Source organism: Cnephaeus nilssonii, assembly GCF_951640355.1.
Source record: "Cnephaeus nilssonii genome assembly, chromosome: 3".
Classification (NCBI taxonomy): Eukaryota; Metazoa; Chordata; class Mammalia; order Chiroptera; family Vespertilionidae; genus Cnephaeus; species Cnephaeus nilssonii.
In genome coordinates, this window is record NC_137074.1 from 55,703,130 (window position 1) to 55,726,332 (window position 23,203).

Here is a 23,203-nt window from a genome sequence, read left to right on the forward strand (position 1 = left end):
TGTGCCCAGCTCTGGAGTATCCTGGGGTTGGCAGGAGCATTTTGCCATATTTCCATCATTGACATAAATGAAATCCTATTCGTTTCTATCATTGACATCAGTGGAGAAGAAAGAGAAAGTCTGGCTGGTTTGTTTTCTTCCTTCCCATACAGATTAATTTTCCTGTTATATCCTTAGCCTTTCTGGCCAGTCAAATGAATCTTTAATTTTAGCTGGGTTCTCTGGTCTGTGACCTTTCACCTGGTTTAATGTTGACACAGTTGCCACTTAGCTGGTTTATTTAGCACCCAATTGATGCTGTTGTCATTGCTACAACTGGGTTAATTTATTGGGGGTTTAATTAACTGGGTTAATTTATTGGGGGTTTCTGACATGTCAGGCACTGTACTGAGGCCTCCAATCTTCATAGCCCCTTGAGGCAAGTACTGTTAGCACCCTCCCCACTTGACAAGTGAGGATCAGGCTAAGAGAGATGAAAGAATTTGCTGAGGGTCCCTCCCTCAGCAGAGCCAGGATTGGAAGCCAGGCAGCATGGCACTGAATCTGGCTAACTTCAAGCCCTTCCACACTGTCCATTGGCCCCGGCTGTGCACACAAGAAGGGCCCCCACGAATGGTGTCTTTATGAAACCCTGTCTTCAGAAAACATGTAGCAAGGGCTGACTGAGCAGGACATTCCACCATGGAGATAGAAAAATGTACAAGCCTGAGCCCCCCTGGAGGGCACTACCACTGAGGAGACAAAGCCACCACCGTCAGAACTCATTCTCTGGGCACGGGCACTGTCTCCTGCTTGCCTCAGTCTATTGATAGTGACGCTATTGGCTAGAAATGTGTGGGGACACTCACCTGGGCCCCCCAGCACTCCCTGTGGGGAGCCCTCACAGACATTTCCCAGACTCGAGCCAATGTTGTGGCTGGACTGGCCCTTGTGGTTCTTATTAAGATTGCACCATCCATCAACAGCCATCCATCCAAGCAACCACCATCAGGGAACTTAGAAAACACAAGGTTTATTACTCACAGGTCCTGGAGGGTACATTACATGCCCCGGGCCACACAGCAAGAGGTCCTGGGTAGAGGGGGGAGGAGGAGGGAGAGAAGGAGTGGGAGGGAGAGAGGGAGAACAATTTCAAACATGGACCTGGAATTCTGCTTTTATTGGGATCCCGGGTTGGGTGCCTGGGGTTTCACGGGTTCACTCTTTCTTGGTGAATTTAAAACATAAGAGCAGGAATTAAAGTGCGGAGAGGGAAAGTAAGCTGTCAAGTGGTCAGTTATTTAAGCCAACCAAGCTCTCTAAAGACAAGGGATCGTTCTGGGTGAGATGGCCAGGGTCTCCATCTAGTCCCGAGGCTGGCAACGTGTTTATTCCAGATGGATGTCTTTGAAGTGGGCGCCTTGGCAATCAAAAGCTTCACATCAGGCACTTAAATTACAAACAAAGAAGCTCACTGTCAGGGTTCACACTACAGGTACCTTTGTCTATTGTGTTCACTGCTGTGTCTCCCAGGGTCTAGCATTGCACTTGGCAGGTAGTGAGCTCTCCAAAAAAAAAAAAAAAAAAAAAAAAAAAAGGAGGGGACACACACAAATTAACAAATTACTAATTAAATAAAATCGTGACATTTTTACAGTTACATGAAGGAATACATTAATTCCAAAAGCATATGAAGGACATAAACTGAGATTAAAGTGTGTATTGAGCTGTATGGGAAACTCCATGGGTCATCCTAATTTTTCTATCTTATCATGGGTTGGTGGGATAAGATACGAAAGTTGTCCTGGATGGGCTCTCATGAACCCATATCTTAGATCCTGCTGGGAAGGCCTTAAAGAAGAGGGGTCTTGAGGTTGGTTAGAGCAGGACTCTGCTGGGTGGTAAGGGCTACCCCACTGGCAGAGCTGCCCCACTGGCAGGATTACAGAGGAGAGGGCAGAGGCCTCATGTTTTGCTTGATAACAGCACTTGTTTTGAACTTCATGACTCCTTGGGGTTGGATGCTTTCCTGTCTCGCTCCATGCTTGCTTCACTTCCCAAACCTTGCCTAAGCTTGTTGATATTTAAGTGCACATCCCTTCAAACTATGCAGGAACGCCAAACCTGACCTTGCCTGAGACCAGGCAAGCAGATCAAGGAGTCTGAGCTTAAACTGGAGCTGAGGAAAGAGTAAAATATTTGGGGAGCTAGGAGTTGGCCTTAGGTAGTAGGTTGACAGAAATCAAGAGGACCCAGATTCAAGAGCCATAAAAATTTCATGCACGTTGATTCAGTAATTGAAATTCTTGAAATATATCTTGGGGAAATAATCAAAAAGGAAGGAAAGTTATGTTCATGAAATTGTAACTTCTGATGTTGTTTTAATGGAATTGGAAGCAACTTAAATGGTAAATAACAGGGCACAATTGAGTAGATTATGGTGCATCCATTTGATGGAGTATTATAGAATCATTAAAAATGAGATTATGTTCTCTCTCATCATTCATGTGTCTATCTCTCCCTCCCTCTCCCTTCCTCTCTGAAATCAATAAAAAATATTTTTAAAAAAATGAGATTATGAACAGTATGCCATTACCAGGATAAAGTTTGTGGTTTAGCTTGAAGAAAAGTATGAAATAAAGGCAATGATAATGTATATATCTAATTTTGTTTTAAAAAGTACATATTTAGGAAAAGATTAGAAATATATATATATATGTGTGTATATATATATATATATGTATATATGTAATAGTATTTACATTAGGAAAAAAGTCACAGTAATCCTATTCACAAACAGATTTTCAGCAAATATTGTTTATGAACAATGATAAAAGAGAATGGAACAAGGGAACTGGAGTGAATTTAAAGTTCATGCAACCAAGACTGTTTAGAAAAGGAGCAAGAACACATATGAGAACATGTCCAAATATAACCCAGTGTGTGAAATAACAGTTTCCTGGACTGAGGACATGGGAAGCATGAGCTTGGCCAGAATAGGGTGAACGTGCCCAGGAAGACATCTTTGAAGTCACATCTCACTTCTAGACTTAGGGAGGCTGTGGAAGTGGTTAGGGTGGCCATACATACATTCTGCTTTCCCTGGACAGTCCCAGCATAAATATTATGACTCTTTATTTTCAGAAGAGTCCTAAGAGTCATGTGGTCACTCTAGTTATTGAAAAGGAAGGAGAAGGACATTCTAGGCTGAAGACAATTGCTCTGCCAGTTGCCTGGTGAATGAAGATTCCCTGATGCTGAGGTAGGCCCAGCCGGGTGAAGAAGTGACCCAGGGGTAACACGTGACTATAGCTCTGCTTCCCCGTTAGTTGTAGGATAAGCAAAACACATATTTCCAAGTTACCCACCCAGCTTAGGGCCAGAGTTCATAGTTCACTCTGACCTAGGAGCTGCTCTTTCCCTTGCATCCTTCCTCACCTGTCCCACAAATCTAGTACATGACAGAACCCTTTTCGATGAGCAGAAGCAGTAAGAGCAGATAATTTGACAGCTGAGCCTTCCTCTTTATTTGTGTACGTGGAAGCATTGCTCCCTAGAGAAGTTCTTGACTTGTAATAGGAAAGCCCATGTACAGCTAGTGCAGAAATAAGTTCAAGTGCCAGAAGATGATTTAAGCAGATAGGGGCTTGGCCTGGTGGGCTATGTTTACTTCTTGAAGTCTGTCCTCTGTTTGGTCGGCTCTGTTGAGGCCGGCTTATTGGAAACCTGAGCAGAGCACCATGTTGATTATCTGCGCTTACAGGAAAAATAGGGTGGGATTATTGAGGAGGCCCTCTCCCTTGTGCTGCAGGGGGATTGGTCTGACCCTGAGCACTCCAAGATGCCTGCCTAGACATCACGGGGCTGGACTTTCCATAAACAGTGTCTCCTCTCAGCCTCAGCTCAGAGGGGGTCCCACCCAATGGAGAAGCCAGGCAGACACAGCTTGCTGCACTGACCAAACAGATAAATGGTGCATGGATTGCAGAAGTGAAGAGATAGCTAAACCTTTTTAGATGTGTTCCCCCTCCCACCCCTCCCGTTGTTTGGTTCAAGTATGCTGGTGGTAAGCGTGGGAGTAAGTTCTCTTTGGCTTTTCCTGGACTTAAGCAAGTAATTACCTCCTGGCCCCTGGAAACTATTTGAACCCTCTGGTTAAGACATAAGGGGGAAATCATTGCCTCACGTCAAAAAAAGAGAGAGCTCTGCTCTGGAGGTCTGGCTGTACTCGCCAGGAACCTTGTAACTGAGGGAGGACACCTGAGCAAGTTTGACTCATGCCTAATTGCTGCTTCCACAGTGGCCCGGTGGGGAAAGTTGACCTTTTCATGGGAGAGATAGTACCATTATGAAGGTTTAAACTGAAATTAAGCAAGCAAGGTCATTCTGGCCTTTACCTCATTTTATTGAACAGGCGTGGTCAGTAGTGAGGTCCAGATCTTACTTGGGCCCAGAAATCAAGAGGGACAATGCCATTAGGGAGACAGAACCTGGCCCTGACGAATAGGTTTGGGCAGAGCAGCTGATGAAAAGAGTTCTTCAGTCTAATGTCCTGAATCTCCCCCCATCAGACCCTGGACTCTGGGAAGTCCCTGGGGACTGCATTCTCTAAGAAAAGTCCTGTATTATGTCATGATTAAAAGAACAGAGAGAGCCTGGCTGGCATGGCTCCGTGGTAGAGCATCGACCTATGAACCAGGAGGTGACGGTTCAATTCCTGGTCAGAGCACATGTCCAGGTTACGGGCTTGATCCCCAGTGTGGAGCATGCAGGAGGCAGCCAATCAATGATTCTCATCATTGATTTTTCTATCCCTGTCTCCCTCTCCCTTCCTCTCTGAAATCAATGAAATTATATTGAAAAAAACAGATTCATGACCTTAAGTATTAATGATAAAAGCTCCAGATGAAAGCATTTTGTTAAATGTTATGTGACTGTGAGAAATGGAGGTTAGTAATTAGAAGTGCACTGTTAACTTAATAGGTGTATTGGGTATAGATGAGCACATTCAGTACTTCTTTTTGGTCTAATCAACCACACCTGGAGAGGCCTCGCTGGTTGGCTGCTGTGCCCACTGGATAGAAGAAAATTACCTAAATTGCCTAGAAGAAAATGTTCTGATGGCTAGAATGGTCATTTCAAAGCTGTGCAGTGATGGTAAACAATGTACTTCTATTCAGAGCTCTGTACCATCCTTTTACCGTGGGGTAGAGAGACCATTTAACACCCAATAAATGTTGGGACCACACGCCTGTCTCAGTTGAATGCAAGAGATGGGCTGCTGCTTTTGTGTTGACTGAATGTCCTGAGTAGGATGCGGAATTATGGGGTTCAGCAGTGGAAAAACATGAAGGCTTTAAGAGCCTGTGACTTAAACTAGCTGTTTTATTTCTATGTTTATTATTTTATCTCTACTCTCTTTGTAGCCTGGCCTCTCCCCGAATATTCTAAGTCCCTTGTTCTCTAGTTCTGTGCTCCCCTGGCCAGTTATGAGCCCAGCTAATACTGGGGGTGGCCCATTGATCTTCCTGCTGGCCTGCACCAGCCTGCACTTCCCTCTCTGGTGGCTGATGGGGTCTGTGGGAAAGGCTTTCCCCTCTGTGTAGTAACCCCCCGTTTCTGAGAGAGGGTTGGAAGGGACAGAGGCTGTCTCCTCCCCACAGGGAGCCAGTTGAACTGATACCGCTGAGCACAGGTCCTCTCTCCGGAGGGTCAGTCACATTTTGCTGTGTTCTGACTGCTGCACTTTCAGCCCAAGCCTGAAATTGGGGCTCAGAGAGGCCCAAACTCTACAAACACCATCTCCAGACCAAAGGACACCCCATCCACCTGTGGCAATCAGGGGCTGCACACTGACCTCTTCACCCAGAGAGTGGGTACAACAACTGGGAAGGAAAAGCGGGGGCAGGGGTGGGAGGGCAATCAGGGTGTGAGGGAGGGAGCTCATGGGAGCAAATGGAGACCACTGGCTGAGTGAGGTCCAGAAGTAAGGGGCGTGTCTGCACTCTCATGGGTGCGTTTGTTTCATCGTATTGGGAAGACGTGGTGTCCGTCACACTCTGTCTCACCTTATTTATGGTTGCAGTGGGTATTGTAGGTGCTCAATAAACACACAGTGATGGGTGTGTGGACAGACTGTGCATGCTGACACTCGGGTTGAAGTTTTTTATGCTCTGCTGGGAACACAATCTTGATAAACCTGGCTTGATTGGCCTAGACCAGTGGTCGGCAAACTCATTAGTCAACAGAGCCAAATATCAACAGTACAACGATTGAAATTTCTTTTGAGAGCCAAATTTTTTAAACTTAAACTTCTTCTAACACCACTTCTTCAAAATAGACTCGCCCAGGCCGTGGTATTTTGTGGAAGAGCCACACTCAAGGGGCCAAAGAGCTGCATGTGGCTCGCGAGCCGCAGTTTGCCGACCACTGGCCTAGGTGATCAATGTGGGAACCAAGGATAATATAAATATTCTAAGTTGTCAAGAGGGAGTTGCATCTTCTCAGCAGGCTTTTTGTCCAGCCATGGAGCAGGCTTTTTGGACATCAGTGGCCTAAGAAGTTGGGATCTGGAAGAAGATTCTTACAGATGTGAACCACTGGAATTTCCTTGCTAAGAGGGGTGTGCATGCTTGTGGCTGTGACTTTTGGCTACTATTGTATATGTTCTGCTTCCTGATGTGCAAGGCTAAGCTAATTGCTAGCAGACTGGCTAATCACTTCAGAATCAGCAGTGACTGACAATCATCAAATGAGTTTTCTTAGCACACCCCGGCCAGCTACCTGGCAGGAAAGTGAAGGTAGCTGTCTGAGCTGCTGTCTGCAGACCAAAATGTGTGAGGCTCACAGAGGCTGACTGATGTGCACATCAGATTACAAACTGGTACACCAACAAGGGCTGTTAGAGGTTTTCTAACCCCAGAGAGGTTAGGACACTTCCCCAGGACCCACTGTTAGCAGATTCTGTCCCTGAAATTCAGTGGCTCTGGCCTTAAGTGGGCGTTTCTCTCTGGGCCTCAGTTTTCTTATCTACAGGTTGAGATGGTGAGCTAAGGCCCCTCTGTGTGTAATCTAGTGGCAGAGCCAGGATAAGAGGCCAGGACCTTGGACTCTGGCCCACTCCCAGCTCTTCCCCGTGGCATCTCTAACAATGTGACTATGTTCCAAGGGTCTGAATGGTGTAGCCAGAGACCTGGGTTCAAATATTTTAGCTCTGTGACCTGGGATGTATTGCTCAACTTCTGAGTCTTCTCTTCATCTTTAAAATGAAGATAACGCTTATCTTACAGAGTTGCTTTGAAAAGGGAAGTTAACTTAGGTAAAACCGTCAGTACAGTACCTGGTCCCTTTTTAAGCATTTAATAAATGGGTTGTTTTTATTGCTAACAGTAGATATTGTGGTTCACACTCACTGCATTCACCTGGATCAGAAGTTTCCTTTCTGTGAAACAGGAGTGTTAGATGGGACCAGTGCTTCTCTCTTCGAGGAAGTGGGGAAAGCATTGCATTCCTTTGGCATCCTTAGTTGTTTGTAAAATCTACATATAGTTGTGATTTTCTACAATAATGTGAATGCATTGGTTTTATATAAAAATGCTTCCTCCAAATCTTTGAGTATAGTTGATGCTTCAGGATGAGGTGGCCTCAGCTATCCCCAAAGTGCACACACCTGCCCCCGCTCTGTGGATGAGGTGGGATCGCATCATTTCTAAGGTCCCTACCGACCTTAACATTCCAGGTTCCTAGGGTGAGTGAGTCTCCTCTTCAAAGGACCTAGGGTTGGTACCCAGGAATCCTGAAGGAACCTTGGAGAGGCAGGCTCCCATGTGCCCCTGCCCCTACTGAGACTAGAAAGGACTAAGTGGGGTGTATCCAGCAGAAGGGAGGGAGATGATACAGCCCCTTGGAGTAAAGAATGAAGAAGTCTGGAGGAGGAGCAGGGCTATGTCTGAGCCTGACTTTTGGCTGTTGGGCTGATAAACCTGGCTAGGTGGGTTGGCAGTTCTCCACCACCCCAGGTAAGTTCCAGAAAACACTAACCCATTGTTTCTCATCCACAGCTGGAGGCTGTCCTGGGAACGTGCCCTCATATCATGGGAGGCTGGGTAAGGGCAAGGGGTGAACTGCATGTGGAAACATAGGGCTTGTCACACGGCCAAGGCATCCCCCTGGCAGTTCTGATATAGTACCCAAGGCTGGGGACTGGGCTTGTGCTCAGCCAGTGGAAGCAGAGTTGATTGGAGCCTGAAGAAGAGCAGCAAGCTTTGAAGAAGAACACAGAGATTTCTGTCCCGGGAATGGGGAGAGAGAGCATCTCTGTATGTGGGTAGAGGAATATCTACTGACGGTGGAACATACATTTCCTACAGATTAGTCACTCTGCCTGGTCTCACCCTCAGGCCTGAGGGATTGAAATGAAGTCATCCATTTGTTTAGGACAGATATAAAGGACTTTCCCTGAGCTAAGGATTGACTACATTAGTCAAATTTGTTCCCATCAGATATCATTTCAATAATATCCAAGGGACTACCAACACAGTTGTTATGCTGGAAATTTCCTGTTGGGCATGGTATTTATTATAATAAGATTTAACATATCTTGCTTAATCTTCCCTGAGCATGTTACCAAATTGAGTCAGGACTTGGAGTAAGGACTAGATTCTAGCTCTGCTTTATTAGCTCTGTGACTTTAGGTAAGTCCCTTGGCCTTTGAACCTCAGATTTCTCATCAGTAAAATGGGGTTATAACATATCTCAATATGTAGTGCAGTTGAAGTGAGATCTTGATTGGGAAAGCATTTTGTAAACGTTGTCAGTAGCTCAATGTGAATTTTAAATAGAAACCCTTTGGACAGCATTATTTAAAGGCATTGCTATCCTCTAGGTCCTCCACAACCTAGTCTCAACCAATTTAATGACTGTATCTCTCAAAACTCCTCTTAGCCCAGCTCTTTCCCAAATGAGTTCCCTTGCTCTTAGACATGCAGCACCATCTGTCCCTTCTCTTCCCCCCAGCTCAGCTCTGCTTAGATGGTCCTGGCCCTTTCTCTGTGCCTAGCAAACTTTAGAGATCCCTGCTCCCATGCTTGAGGATACATAGGTCCACTCTGGGCCCGTTTCTTCAACTGTAAAATAAGGGTGTTGGGTTAGATGATTTGGGTCTCCTTCCAGCCCCCGCATTCTGTGATCCAGCCACATCCACTGTGCTAACAGTAAATCCCAATTTGGGAGGATGAGAACAATGCTTACTATTTAGCCATTGTCAAGTAACTGCTAAAAAGAAGTCAACATAAGAGTATGAGTTAGCAGTCTACTCTTCGTGATAGATAGGGCTATATCTGCAACAATATTTAAATGAACTAGAGCATCAAAGTGAAATTTGATACCACTGTTTCTTCATCATAATTGACTGTTATTGAAGAGTTACCATTTGTTGAGTGCTTGCTATGTGCCAGGCATTGTTAGAAATTGCATATTACAGTGTATTGGGCATTCTGAGTATCTACTTTGTGTTGGATGCTTAAAATTGCCTCTAATCTCCACAGAGCCCTACAAAGCAGATTTATAGATGGGAAAATTGAGGTTCAGAGAGATTAATAAATCACCCAAGGTCATCTGGCTACTAAGCGGCAGAAGCAACTTCACATCCAGGCATGTCTAACTACAAAGCCTGTGATGGGATCATTCACTGAAATCCACTGGCGGGCTGTTACCACCTAGCTTACTCGTAGATTGTCATTTTATTGTTACTAGTGTGCTAGGACTAGAGGTGACCAGCTGTGTTCTTGACACAAGTCTGGGCTTGATCCTAGAGTAGTGATTGGGTCTCTCTGTATGCCAGTCTGAAAACTGCATGGGAAAAAACCTACCTGGATTGAGCACCCTCCCTCCTCCAGCATGTGGGAGACTCCCAGTCTTTTTTTTTTTTTAATTTATTGATTTCAGAGAGGAAGAGCGCAGGAGAGAGAGATAGAAACATCAGTGATGAGAGAGAATCATCCATTGGCTTCCTCCTGCATGCTCCCTATTGGTGATTGAGCCCACAACCCACATACCAGGAATTGAACCATGACCTCCTGGTTCATAGGTCGACATTCAACCAAAGCAGAGACACCCAGTCTTGGCTGCCTCCCCATTCACCTTCTCTGTGCACCTGCCCTCTTGTCTCAGTGCTAACTAAGAGTGGAAGGAAAACTAGAAATGCATCACACCGTTTGCCAGGCCTTCAGCTTCAGCCAGAGGAGGCAGATTGTGTTGGTGGGAGTAATTAGGAAACAACTGCAGGCTCCACTTTCAAATCCGGGAGCGTGTGGGAGTTGGTAAGTCAGGCTGGCTGTGTGTTTTCTTTGCTGTGTCACAGCGGGGAAGTGTCGCCAGGCCTCTCAGGAAAGGAAGCTCCAGTGAGCCATGGACATGCCAGAGCCAGATGGGTACTGGCAACTGCCTGGGCCCCAGCAGGAGCGGTGGGCACTTGAGGCTGGAGACAGTCTTCAAATGCAGCCTTGGTTCTCATCAGCCGTGGTTCTTACCTTTGTTCCCCATCTCTGCAGCCCCTCCCGCCAGCAGTGCTTCCTGCCCCCCTCTCCTTGGAAGACACTGCTCCAGCCTGATGCCTGAGGCTCTCACGTGGGAAGGCAGAACTCCCACAGAAGTGTCCTCCTCATTCTCTCTCCTCCACTCAACCAGGCGTTAGTCCAGCCACAGAGCTAATGTTTTCCCAAGAGAAATAGGCCAGGGGAAGCTGGCACCCCCCCTAAAGTGCGTGGAGAGGAGCAGGGGCCACGTGAACTCTGCTCACAGTTCGCCTGCATCGTGTTCTCAGAGACTAAGGGCCCTTCTAGCACAGGATCCACTGGGCCTGTCCCTTCAGATCATCAACACAGGGCCAGTTTCCTCCCCAAAACGGAGGGCCAGTGTGCATGCACTTCAGGCAGCCCAGAAAGAAGGGTGCGGCATTCCAGCCTGGAGCTCGAGAAGCTGCTCAGAGCCCTTCAGGACGGGGTGTGGTCAGCAGAATCATGAGGCTCTTGCCCCTCCTAGGCCTTCTTCTCCAAAGCTTCCCTAGGCTTCTCTGAAGACCAGGAGAGGAGGGGCAGGGCAGACTCATGGCACAGACTGGTGACTCTTCACCCCCCTTCCCTCCTCTTTTTAGATCTCTCCTCCACCCTCTGACATGCCAACACCATCAGCACACCCATACCGCTGTGGGCTGCCCCAACCTCCCCACTAGCCCTCCCACCCCCTCTCCCCAGCCCCAGACCCATGTTTCTAAATAACTCAAATTACTAAATGTTGGCTGAATTGGGGGAGGGAGAGGAAGACTGAAGTTAGAAAGAAAGGGAATATATTTTATACTGAATGATACTCCCCATTAATTTCGCTATTAATATTTGCCACTCTGCTAAGGGATTAAATGAGGTAAGTCACCTTAAGTACTTACTCCCATGCCTGACACATAGTTAGTGCTCACTAAACAGTAGCTATGATTGGTTGTCTCTCTTTCTCCTTTTTTCCTGGGGTTTCCACTCAGCTCTTTCAGCCCCAGCCCCTCCGTGGACAGACCTGGGAGCAGCCTAGGCTGAGAAGCTGGAATAACGGTATAGGCACCTGTTACTAGCACTGGCCCCGTCTTCAGAGCTTTTGCGGCCTTTGCTGGTGTGTCCTGAGGATCAGGTGTGCCTGCCGGATTTGGCTGCTGCGACCATGGAGCCTGTGTGGTGGGCCCGGAACAGAATCCTCTGGTAGGGAGGCCTTCGCCTCCTCCCGGGAGCATCTTGTTCCTGCTCTGGGCTTGGCTTCCCCTGCTAGAACCTCTCCTACCTGTCCAGGTGTCCTGTAGAGAGCGGGTCCTAATCCTGGAGACAGGTGCACTAGGGCAGGAAGGGCTCATGTAGAGAAGACCAGGGAAGGAAGCTGACTTTCTTAAGGTCACACAGCTGGTTGGGGTATAGCCGTAGTAAGCACTAGAGTCACTGACTCGCTTCTGTGCTATTTTACCCTCTGGTGCTATCTTCTGTTTTCTCCTGTGCCGGCCCCCTTCTTGGCCAAGGCTGCTTCAATCCCCTGAGCTTTGACAGAAATCTGAAAACAACGACAACGTTAACAAGAGCAGCCACCAGGGACTGAGAACTTATTCTGTGCCAGTGACTGCTCTGGGAGTGCTTTTTTAAACACACTGCTAACCCTCACAGCAGGGGAGCCACACACCAAAGAACAGACACGCCTTACCGTGGGGGTGGATATTAGTAGTAGCCCCGCTTTATAGATGGGTAGAGTAAGACTTTCATATTGTCACTTGCCTCAGGCCACACAGTTTAGCATCAGAGACCACAGCCGAGCAGTGTGTTCCTGGCGATGGGGCATCGTGGGGATGGGAGCCGTAAGTACTGTTCCTGTTCCCCGAGTTGATTTCCCAGGCTCCCACGGACCTGAGTACTCACAGTGCTCATTTCATGGCGTTTTAAAAAACTGGGCACAATTGGCATGGCCCAGCAGACCGGAGGGAGGAGGCTTGGCGTTTGAGAAGGGGATGGTTGGATAAATACACTTGTGACCCCAAACTTCCCTCTGTTGGGATGATACCTGATAATGAAGTGAGCGGACTTGAGGATTGTTGCTAGATGATGATAGGAATGTGCATTTTGCTAATTTAGTTGTAATCAGGGTTTCTGGCTCTGCTTTCTTTTTGCATGTGACTTTTATTGCAGAAAGCTGCTCTCAGCCTGTTCTCATTAAATCCCAAATTAAGCAAGAAACCCCAGCGGGAAGAGAGCCGCTCCAGGGGACCAGGCCTTGCTCGTTCACACTGTGTGTGAGGTTGGGTGTATTTATTTTATTGGGTCTGTGTGTGTATGTGTGTGTGTGAGTCCCCTCTCGAGAAATCTTAAAAATAACTTTCTGCCAAAGATGTGGGCACTCAGGGTTGTGTTGCTGAGCAGACACCCCCCTCCCACCCGTGGTCTGCTGCTCTGCTGATATGGCCAGGCTGGCGTGGGCAGCTCATCTGCTTGTAGAAGCCCAGCCTCTCCTTTAATGTGCTTTCCAAGAGGAAAGGCCCAGGAAGCCGTTGGGAGGGAGAGGCTGCCTGGTGCTCGGGGAAAACTCAGCTGTGGGAGGCAGAGCCGGCTGGCTTTGCATGGTTTCACTTGGGAATCCAGGGATGTGGATCCGAGTTCCTCAGAGAAACCCAGAGAGTATCCCCCGAGCAGAGCACCAGTGTGCCCATTTCACGCTGAGAAGCAAACAAGTTACATAGATGCACAAGTTACATGCCGGGTTTAGAACTACACTGGTATGTGTATTGAACCAATTACCTGTGGGACCCAGCGGGGTCGATAGTTTATGGTGTGGCTTGTTCACCCACTGCACTGCTTTCTCTACGTCCTTTCTCTCACATTCACACCAGTCCCTATGCAATAAAATTAAATGGAGTCATAATTTGGAAATGATTTTTAAATGTGTTTTTTTAACCCAAAATTCTATTCATTCATGTATTCCACAATTATCTATTGAGAACTCATCAGTAATTTTGCTTATCGGCATTCTAGGCATTGGGGATACAGCGGTGAGGAAAACACACAGGACCTGTGACCTGGTGACGCTCATGTTCCGGGAGGGGAGACAGGTTAATCATATAACCATACAACTGCCTGGCTGCCAACTATGATGCTTGGAATCTGATGCGCTTTCCTAACGTTGGGACCTGACCTAACCTTGATGGGACCAGAGTCTGTGTTGTTTCCAATCAGCCGTTTTGTACTTGGCAGTTGTTAGGTTTTTGTTTTTGAGCCTACGTGTGGGAACTTAAAATTTGTTCTTTTAAACGTCCTCTCAAGCTCTGGTCCCTTTTGCTGATCTTTCAAGGTGTATTTAGCGTCCAATGTGGTAGCTATTCCTACTTGCTTAGTATAATCCACCGATTTGATAAATATACCTTCCATGATTTTGTCCAGATCAAATGAGTTTCCCATCCTGTGTCCACTACCAGAGACCTCCGTCTAAGGAGACTTAAATTGGGTTTACCCCCATTCCTCAGTGGTGAACAGCATTGTGGGTTTTGTTTTTTATTCTTTCCTCCTTTATTAGCCATAAAACATTCAAATATCTACTACGTTCAAAATCTTTCAGAATCTGGGTGTACCTTTAGTTCTTAGCCAAGAACTTAAATGGCTTAATGGTGTTCTCTTCATCAGTGTCTGTTTCAGGCCTCAAATCTCTCTGGTCCACATTTGTTCAACCGTTTTCTTTGGAAGAAAAGATGGGATCAGATTAGGTATTGATTCACCCTCTTCCCCATCCCCGTTCAAAGCTGCACATCACTGCCTTCATAAAACCACTTTCCCACTTGTGTGTTTAAGGAGGACAGAAGTGAGGGCCGTCGGTGACGTGGAGAGCAGGGGAAGAGACTAAAGCAGCAGTTCTCAAAGTGTGCCCTGGGGACCCTTCTCAGTCCTTGAGGCCATGAGTCCAAACCATTTTTGTAATAAAATGTTGTTTGCTTTTTTCACTCACCTTCTCTCCCAGTGTACAGCGGAGTTTTCTAGAAGCTACAGATACTAATACTGTGATGTCACAACAGATTAGATACAGAAACAGATATGAAAATTTAGGTGTCTTCCATTCAGTCAGACAGCAAAAACAAACAACTCTTCTTACTTTTTTTGTTTTGGAAAATATATTTTTCTTTTTAAAATGTTATGTTAACACATAATGGGATAAGTGATGCTTTTAAATGAACTAATATTTTTTAGTTTTAATTTCTAATACAGTAAATATTGATAGCAATAAATTACAAACAAAAATTCTTTGGGATCTCCAATAATTTTTCGGACCATGAAGGGGCCCTAGGATCAAGAAGTTTGAGAATGGATGAGCTAGAGGGTAAGGGGTCATTTAGGTGTTTGAGAATACCAGTTACTCAAGAATGAAAAGCTTAAATTCATGTCATTGCCAGTTCCGATGTTCTCAGTCTGTCCCAATGTGTGAGTTGCATAGAAGGTGAGATTCCTCTGGAATGATGGCAATCCTTCTGTCCCTTGAAGGAGGGGTACTGGGCTAGGCATCACCTTGCTGCCACGTTTTAGAGGTATGCTCCAGGGGCTGCTCCTGAGGCTCCCAGGGGGCAGGACCAGTGCCCCTGGGTCCTCTGCACTGTGTGAACACTGTCTATGGAGCCTGGTGGAGATCCCAGCCCAGACTCCCTAAGCCCGGAGTTCCCCCATCCATCTGCTCGCTGGGCTTGCCTCCCACTCAAGGGATCATAACCAGGGTTTCCTCAGTTTAAGGAGGAAGGAGCAGGATCTCAGGAGGCAAATGTCCCACGAGCCCTGGATGGTAATCCTAGGCCAGATGTGCCAAGGGGTGAGTGGTATTCCAGGCCAGATGTAGAGTTGGGGGTGTGCCCAGCCTCTCCAAGGGCTCAGCTCTCTGCTTGACAGCCTCCTCCCTTTGCTCCACACTCAGACTGGAATCTGCAGCTCTGTGAAAACCCATGAGCTTCCTTCCACCCCTGGTTTCCCCAGGACTCCATTGAGAGCCTCTGCAGCTGGCAGCCAGGGGTTTCAAAGGTCACCCCAGCTGGGCGGATTAGAACAACAGATCTCCCTGACCGGGTGAAGCTAGCTGCTCAGCGGAAGGCGAGTTGCAACATCTGCGAGCAAAGTCACCCCCCCCCCCCCCCGAACTTTTTCAGTCTGGTCTCCTGGGCTCTGCGGCGTGCCAGGCTCTCCTTCCCTCTCTTCCTTGGACAGACCGCGGACAGGAATCTCCGCAGTACAGTGGGAACGCGTGGCTGCCCACGCGCCCCGACTCATGTGAGAGCTGCCTGGGGAAGAGGCCACGGTAAGGCGTGTCTGTTCTTTGGTGTGTGGCTCCCCTGCTTGCTCCCATGGGTTACAGCAAGTCAGCCTGGCACAGCCCACAGCACTCGGGGATTAGGAGCAATCAGGGAATTTGTCAGGATTGGGGTTCTGCAGAGAGAAGATTGAGGTGGGGAGTGGAGCTGTCATTGCCTGGTGGTGTGCTGCCTCTGACGTGCGTGCTGTGGCCTGTAGGTGGGTTCACTGCTGACAGCCAGGCTGCCAGTGCAGAGCCTGCTGGCAGCCCTTTCTTGTAGGGAAGGTGTGGTGTTTCCAGGACTGACCCTGACCGGTGCTTAAGGGCAGTGATCACTTAATATGAATGCACTTTGGGCAGGAAAGGGGTCAGCTGGTTTCTCTGAACCCATTCTACCACTCAACTCGATCCCGGATCTTTACTTTTATTCTGAGTCTTTTTGCCTCAGAGTTGCACTCTGTTTTGGCCATAGTTAAAAGTGTTCCTTTCTGGGTTCAAGAGACAATTTATAGTGCTTTTGATCAAATTAAAGTCAAATTAACTTAGTGCTGCTTTAAAGGACTAATACATTATGTTACTTGTGGAAACCTTATTTGGGGTGAGCTTTGGCCCAAGAATTGTGTGGCGGGGGGCAGGGAGGGATGAGGGACTGCTTCTAGCTCTCACACCACTGCTCTTTTGGACCCCCTCCATTTTTTTCTCTTCTTACTTCTCTTTCCCCTGATCATTATTGAGTAAAACCTTCTAGTTGCTTTGTTTGATTCCAGCCACCGAGCACCGCTCTGCCGATAGAGAAGATATTGCAGGTGTTCTTGATGGGAGTGTGGTCACCAGGATGGACGAGGGGTTAGACGGAAACAAGGATGGTTTAGTTTGATATATATATTTTTTTGATAGAGCATTCTAAATATGTCAGTAGCCATTAATTGGCAGCAAGGAAGGAATCTTTTTGTGTGTTGATGGCAGGGGATGGGGCACTGGACTGAGCAGAGCTGTTTGGTGTATCTGGCCGGCCAGGGACTGGGCTCTGGTCCTGCTTGCTCGATAGTTAAGTAACCGCCCCCACCACCGCCTTGCAGGGGAATGGATGTCTTCTGGCTGCATTGACTTGCCTGTTCTGTTTCTAACCATGAAGCCACACCTCCCCTAAGGATGGATGAGTCCTGTCTTCTGTGTTCTTGAGCCTAAGCATGTTCCTTTTTAAAAGAAAATTTTTTTTATAATTGATTTCAGAGAGGAAGGTAGAGGGAGAGAGAGCTAGAAACATCAATGATGAGAGAGAGTCATTGATCAGCTGCCTTCTGCATGCACCCTATTGGGGATTGAGCCCACAACCCAGGCATGTGCCCTTGACCGGAATTGAACCAGGGACCCTTCAGTCCACAGGCTGATGCTCTATCCACTGAGCTAAACTGGCTAGGGCCCAAGCATGTTCTTTTTGATGATAGTATCCGGGGCCTTCGGGAAGTTTAGGTGGACCTCAGCAGGTCTTGGATCAAGAGGATTTGTAGAGGGTCCTGAGCCTGATGTCACCACTCCTAGTTTTCAGCTCCTCTTAAATCAGAGGCCAAAGAGCATGTGTCTTCCAAAGCCAGGCCTGAGAGCAAAGGGGAGGCACAACTCCCAGTATTCCTCTCTGCAAATGCCTCTGCCTATTGCATCTCTCTTTACTGGGAATAGCAGGAAATTCCTCATCTAGGTCATGGGCTTTGGCTTGGTTTCCACTTCTTAGCTTCTTGACCTTGGACAAGTGTGGTTGGCTTTCTGAGCCTCGGTGTCCTCATTGAAAAAGGAGCATAGTCAGAACTGCCTTGCAGGACTGTGGGGACTGAGTAAGACTGGTGCCCAGCCCGGTGTCAGCGGCACACACCCTGCCCATTAGACGGTGCTACTAGAACAGACATGACAGTCCTTCTTCCCCATCTTTTCAGAGTCCTGCCATCTGCCTCTACTACTGTTACACAGTAATCCCACCCAGCTACCTTATCCTGAAGAGATCGGGCTGGCCTGGGCATCCTGTGTCCTAGGCCAGTGGTCGGCAAACTCATTAGTCAACAGAGCGGCAAACCGCGGCTCGCGAACCGCAGTTTGCCGACCACTGTCCTAGGCGAACGAGTCTGTGTCCTGTAGGCGGAGAAACTGGTTTTCCTTCAGGAGCTGGATGATGATATTGACAGCCACCACTTATTGAATCCCCTTTATGCTGTACTATGTGTTTTATACGCACTCTATTCAAATCCTCCTTCAACTTTGTGAGACTGATATTATCATTCTCACTTTATGGAAAAGAAGACTCAGGCCAAGAGAATTGAAGTTCCTTGCCCAGCTCACAGTTAGAAAGTATAGTGCCCCTCGATTTATAGCAGGATCTGACCCTCATGATGCCTACCCCCACCTCCACCCCACTCCCCACCCTCCTGGTGCTGACAGCACAGAGTGTATCTGTCACCTCACCTCGGTGGCAGTGGAGGAGGGCAGAAGGAGCAGTGTCCCTTCTAGAGTATGGTCCTAGGCAGCCCTGCAGGATATAAGAGCCCCATCCCTTCCCTACTCATGTTACTACATTCACTGCACACACGTGACTATTCACTGCCATACCCTAGTACCTAGCTTGACATGTGGTAGATGTTCAATAAATAGGTTTTAAAATTTTTTAAGTTTTTTTCAATTATAGATGACATTCAATATTGTATTAGTTTCAGGTATTCAGTATAGTGGTTAGACATTTATAGAACTTACAAAGTGTCCTCCCATAAGTCTAGTACCCACCTGGCATCATATGTCATTGACTACTAGTATAGTCCCTGTGCTGTACTCTATTTACCATGACTACTTTGTAACTACTACTTAATCCCTTCACCTTTTTTACCCAATCCCCCAACCTTTCTCCCATCTGGCAACCATCAGTTTTGTTCTCTGTTTCTATGAGTTTGTTTCTGTTTTGTTTGTTTTGTTCTTTAGATCCCACATAGAAGTGAAATCATATGCTATTTGTCTCTGTCTGACTTATTTCACTTAGCATAATACCCTTTAAGTACATCCATGTTTTGCAAATGGTAAGATTTCAAATTTTTTTATGGCCGAGAAATATTCCATTGTATATATACCACATCTTCTTTATCCAACTGTCTATTGATGGACACTTAGGTTGCTTCCATGTCTTGGCTACTGTATATGAAATGTTCTTCTTTGTCTCTTGTTCTAGCCTTTGTTTTAAAGTCTATTTTGTCTGATATAAGTATTTCTACCTGACTTGTTTCCCTTCATTTCCATTTGTCTGAAATATTTTTTTCCATCCTTTACTTTCATTCTCTGTGTGTCTTTTGATCTGAGGTGAGTCTCTTGAGGGCAGCATATATGGATCTTGTTTTCATACCCATTCAGCCACTATATGTCTTTTTATTGGAATATTTAAAGTAATTATTGATAGGTATGCAATTTTTGCCATTTTATTATTCATAATTTTTATCTTTTTCTTCTTCTTCTTAAAGAAGTCCTTTAACATTTCTTGTAATACTGGTTTGGTGGTGATGGACTCAGTTAGCTTTTTCCTCGCCTGGGAATCAGTCAATATGTTTTAATTGAGTGAATGAATGTATCATGATTCATGCCATTAAAATTATATCACGGTTACTTTGAAATGGTTCTGCAAATACATACACAAACATAATGATATGACACAATGCTAATCATTGAATCTATGGGATGAGTAGTTGAGGTGCTCATTTTATCATTCTGCTTTTCTGTGTCTTTGAAATTTTCCATAATAAAATTTATTATTAGTTTAAAATTTCTATATTATTAAATTTCTATCATTTTTCTTGTAAGTATATACTCATATAACTGCCTGATATTCCACTTGTTTAACCCATCTTACTGTTAGATATTTAAGGTGTTTTGTTTTTTTCTATTTCTATTTACCTGGATTATTTTTCTGTTTCTTTTGCTATAAATAATGTGAAATAGCATTCTCACATACAAATTTTGGGCCACATCTCTGATTGTTTCCCAATCACACATTTCTAAATGTAGGATTACTAGGGGAAAGGGTGGACATTTGTTTAGAATCATTTTGCCAAATTGCTTTCCAGACAGATCACACCAATTTCTATTCCCCTGGTTGGGTACCAGCATGCCCACCTCACCACAATCTCACTGGCATTTTGTTATTGCTCCTTTTAAATATCGATTTGGTTAGTTCCTAAGATAATAGCTTGTTCTTAAGTTGTACTCTTGGGTTCTTATTGTGACTAGGCAGTGTCCATTTGTAGTGCTCATTTGTCTGTCTTTTATGAGCCATCTAAGGAATAGCCTTTTCCCATTTATCTGTCAGGCTGTTTTCTTACATGTAAAGTATCCTAGTCCTTCGTTTTTTATTGTAAACATTTTATCCCAGATTATCATCCATCTTTTAATGTTGTCCAGAGTATGCTTTGACATACAGAAAACCTTAATTTTTTATGTATGTGGGAGCAACTTTCAATTTTCTCCCTTGTTACCCCAACTTCAGGCCCCCTTCCCACCAGCCAACTCTGACTACTTACAAGAGGTCAGAGGGCCCAGTGGTTAAGACTAGGGGCTCTGGTGCCAGACACTTGGGTTCAAATGCCAGTCTTGCCCCCTATTAAATGCCAAGACCTTGGACAAATTTCTGAATCTCTCTGCACATAGGTTTCTAATCCATAAAGTGGGGGTGATGAGATTATTTATCTTACAGTGTTGTTGTGAGGAGCAAATAAGCTATTATTTATAAAGTGCTTAGAACAGCTCCTAGCGTACATAAAGTGCTACATAAGGTTTGCTTTCATTATTACCGACTGCAGCAAACCTTTTGGAAGGGATTTTGTTTGCAAAGCTAATATGGTATTAGTGAAAGAGAAAGCTGGATCTGTCCAGCAGGATGTGCCCTGTTAAACAAATCTAGGTGTTTGTTATTTTAACTTCAACTTCAAAATATTATCTCCATTTTATTTTTATTAGATGTTATTAAATTTAAACAAACTAATTACATGCTCACCCAACTCACAGTGTGGGATTTAAATGTGTGACTAAAGATCCCAAAAAAGTGAACAGAACATATAAACTAGACATATTGTTCCTCTTCCGTTTAGCGGATGTTTGTCGTATGCCTGCAGTAGGCCAGGAGCCGTGGATTCTGTAGAGAATAAGATGCGGTCCCAACCTGGAGCCTTCCCAGCCTGGTAAAGCTTCCACCTGGACTTCGAACCTGGAGCAGGGATACCTGGGATGTATTCTAGGTGGTGGTTGAGGATGTCCAGTGACCTTGGCTGGGATCTGACCACTCAGATTCTGTCACTGATGCCTGTGTTGCTAGCCTGGTTCTCCAGACTTTCCAATGGATTTAGGGAGCTGTCCCCTAACTCCATCTTCCTAACGGACCCCTTCTCTCTTTATGAGAGCCAGAGTCGGTTTCTTTAGTAACGGAGAACTTGGATTCCTGCCTGTTACTAATCCCTCTTCTGGAATCAGTCCTGTCTCCTTGGGCCAGCTGACTCTGCCAGTCCCCATCGATAGGCATCTTGTCTAGTCCCAGCGAGGCCCTGGACGGGGAGTCAGAACCCAAGGTGTTCTTTCCGGGATCTCTCTGGGCAAGTGACTTACCTTCTGGGCCTCCATTATAAATGAAGGAGTTCGCCTAGATAATCTTAAAACACTCTCTTCTCTGCTGTCCTGTGACACCTTGAGGCTTTTTCACAGTCTTTTCCCCAAGAGTAGGATGTCCTCCCTAGCCTTCCCTCCCTTCATTCAACCACACACACTCACCTCACCCAGAATCCTGTCATATTAATCCCAAACTACTTTCTTTCTTGGAGTCTGTATCCTGTTTTTCTTTAGCTTGTGAGTTCTCACGGTGCAAGCAAAAGCAGCTTTTCCTTTCTACCACAGATGCCTAGATGTTGATTCTGAAGGGTCAATGACTGATAAATACTGACTTTAGCTACGTATTGTAAGAACTCTGAGGGCTGTTTGGTTTCTCGGTTCTTACCACGCTGCCCCTTTCCTGGAAGTTCTCCCTGGGGTTTTGTGGAGGCCGGGGCATGGCCCTGGGAGCTGGCGCCTGGGACCAGCTGGGCCTCACCCGGGCAGCCTTGCGTGCGGAGAACACAGAGCCTCTGGTTCCCAGAGGAACTCCAGGTGGACCCTGACCTAACGGGGCACCGGCTCCCTGTGAAACTCACAATCCCGGGCCCAGCAAGCACACTGGGCCTGCTGCTGCCCGAGGAGAAACAGGACTGTACTTTGTCTCATCTGACCTGCCTTCCTTCCTGTTTGCAGACTATGGGGGATGTGAAGCTGGCTGCCTCGGCACACGTTTCTAAAACCTCCCTCAGTGTGGATCCCTCGAGAGTCGGCTCCATGCCCCTGACCGAGGCCCCTGCTTTCATTCTGCCCCCTCGGAACCTCTGCCTCAGAGAAGGAGCCACCGCCAAGTTTGAAGGGAGGGTAAGATGTGGGCTGGATGGGAGGCTTGGGGGAGGTGGAGGGGGTTAGACTCCTTCTGGAGCCTTTTCCTCATCGGGATGGATCTGGTAGAGGACCTGGTTTGTTTGGGACCCACATGTAAAGTGGATATATGCCATTTGCCCTATTTATTTTATTTATGGTTGACTTTGCTGTGTTGGAGGACTCAGGGAGGGGGTGTGGAGGGACACCAAAATGTTTTGCTGTTAATGTAGGTCATGTCTGGGTATGCAATATCTGATTATAGGAGAACACATATGCTGGTGGCAGGAAGCGCACAGATTGGGTTCAAATAAATGCCTTGGAATAAGGACAGTTAAAACTGACTATACTTTTTCTTTCCCTTTCTCCCTGGAAGGAGTGTTTAGTTAACTAGCCTTCTCCTGTATCCACTTGGTACATCCAGTGCAATGAGATGGGAGGTAGGACCCCTTCTTCTGCTAATGAATATTGGTCTCTTTCCTTTACTGGGTCCCCATTTCTTCTGCTACAAATGGGCATGGTAATCCCTTGTCCATCTTGGGATGGGAGAAGAGAGAAGGGAGAAGAAGGTGGGAGCATTGAAGAATAGCTGTCAGAATATCTGGTGTTACGCCCAATTGGAGAGACTTTCAGTGAGCTGCTGCCTCAGACCACCAGGAAGTCAAGTCATCCACTTGATGTGGAGATGCATGTGGAAGTCAGGGGGGTTCGCAAGTAATAGTTGTCCTGGATTCAACATGGAGGTCTACCCCAGGAAATGCTTTAGAAGCTAGAGGACTTTGATCAGAGCAAAAGACAGCTGAGGTGGTGGGAAATTCACAGGTTGCACTGTGAATCTACAGTTGACCCTTGAAAAATACTGCAAGGTCCATTTATACATGGATTTTTTTCAATAAATATACAGCCAGCCCTCTGTATCCCCAGG

At 46.3% G+C, this 23,203-nt stretch overlaps 1 protein-coding gene across 4 annotated transcripts in view; it reads left to right on the top strand.

Annotated features, from left to right (window-relative positions):
• Positions 1 to 23,203, top strand: part of MYLK (myosin light chain kinase) — a 264,544-nt gene that overhangs the window by 69,708 nt on the left and 171,633 nt on the right. For 3 of the 4 annotated variants that reach the window (XM_079766799.1, XM_079766798.1, XM_079766801.1), the window contains one exon: positions 22,111 to 22,278. In XM_079766799.1, coding sequence (XP_079622925.1) covers positions 22,114 to 22,278 — 165 coding nt within the window. In that variant the 5' untranslated portion in view covers positions 22,111 to 22,113. Of the gene's footprint in view, positions 1 to 15,705; positions 15,820 to 22,110; positions 22,279 to 23,203 lie in introns of those variants that run through there. The other variant, XM_079766800.1, reaches the window with a different exon arrangement.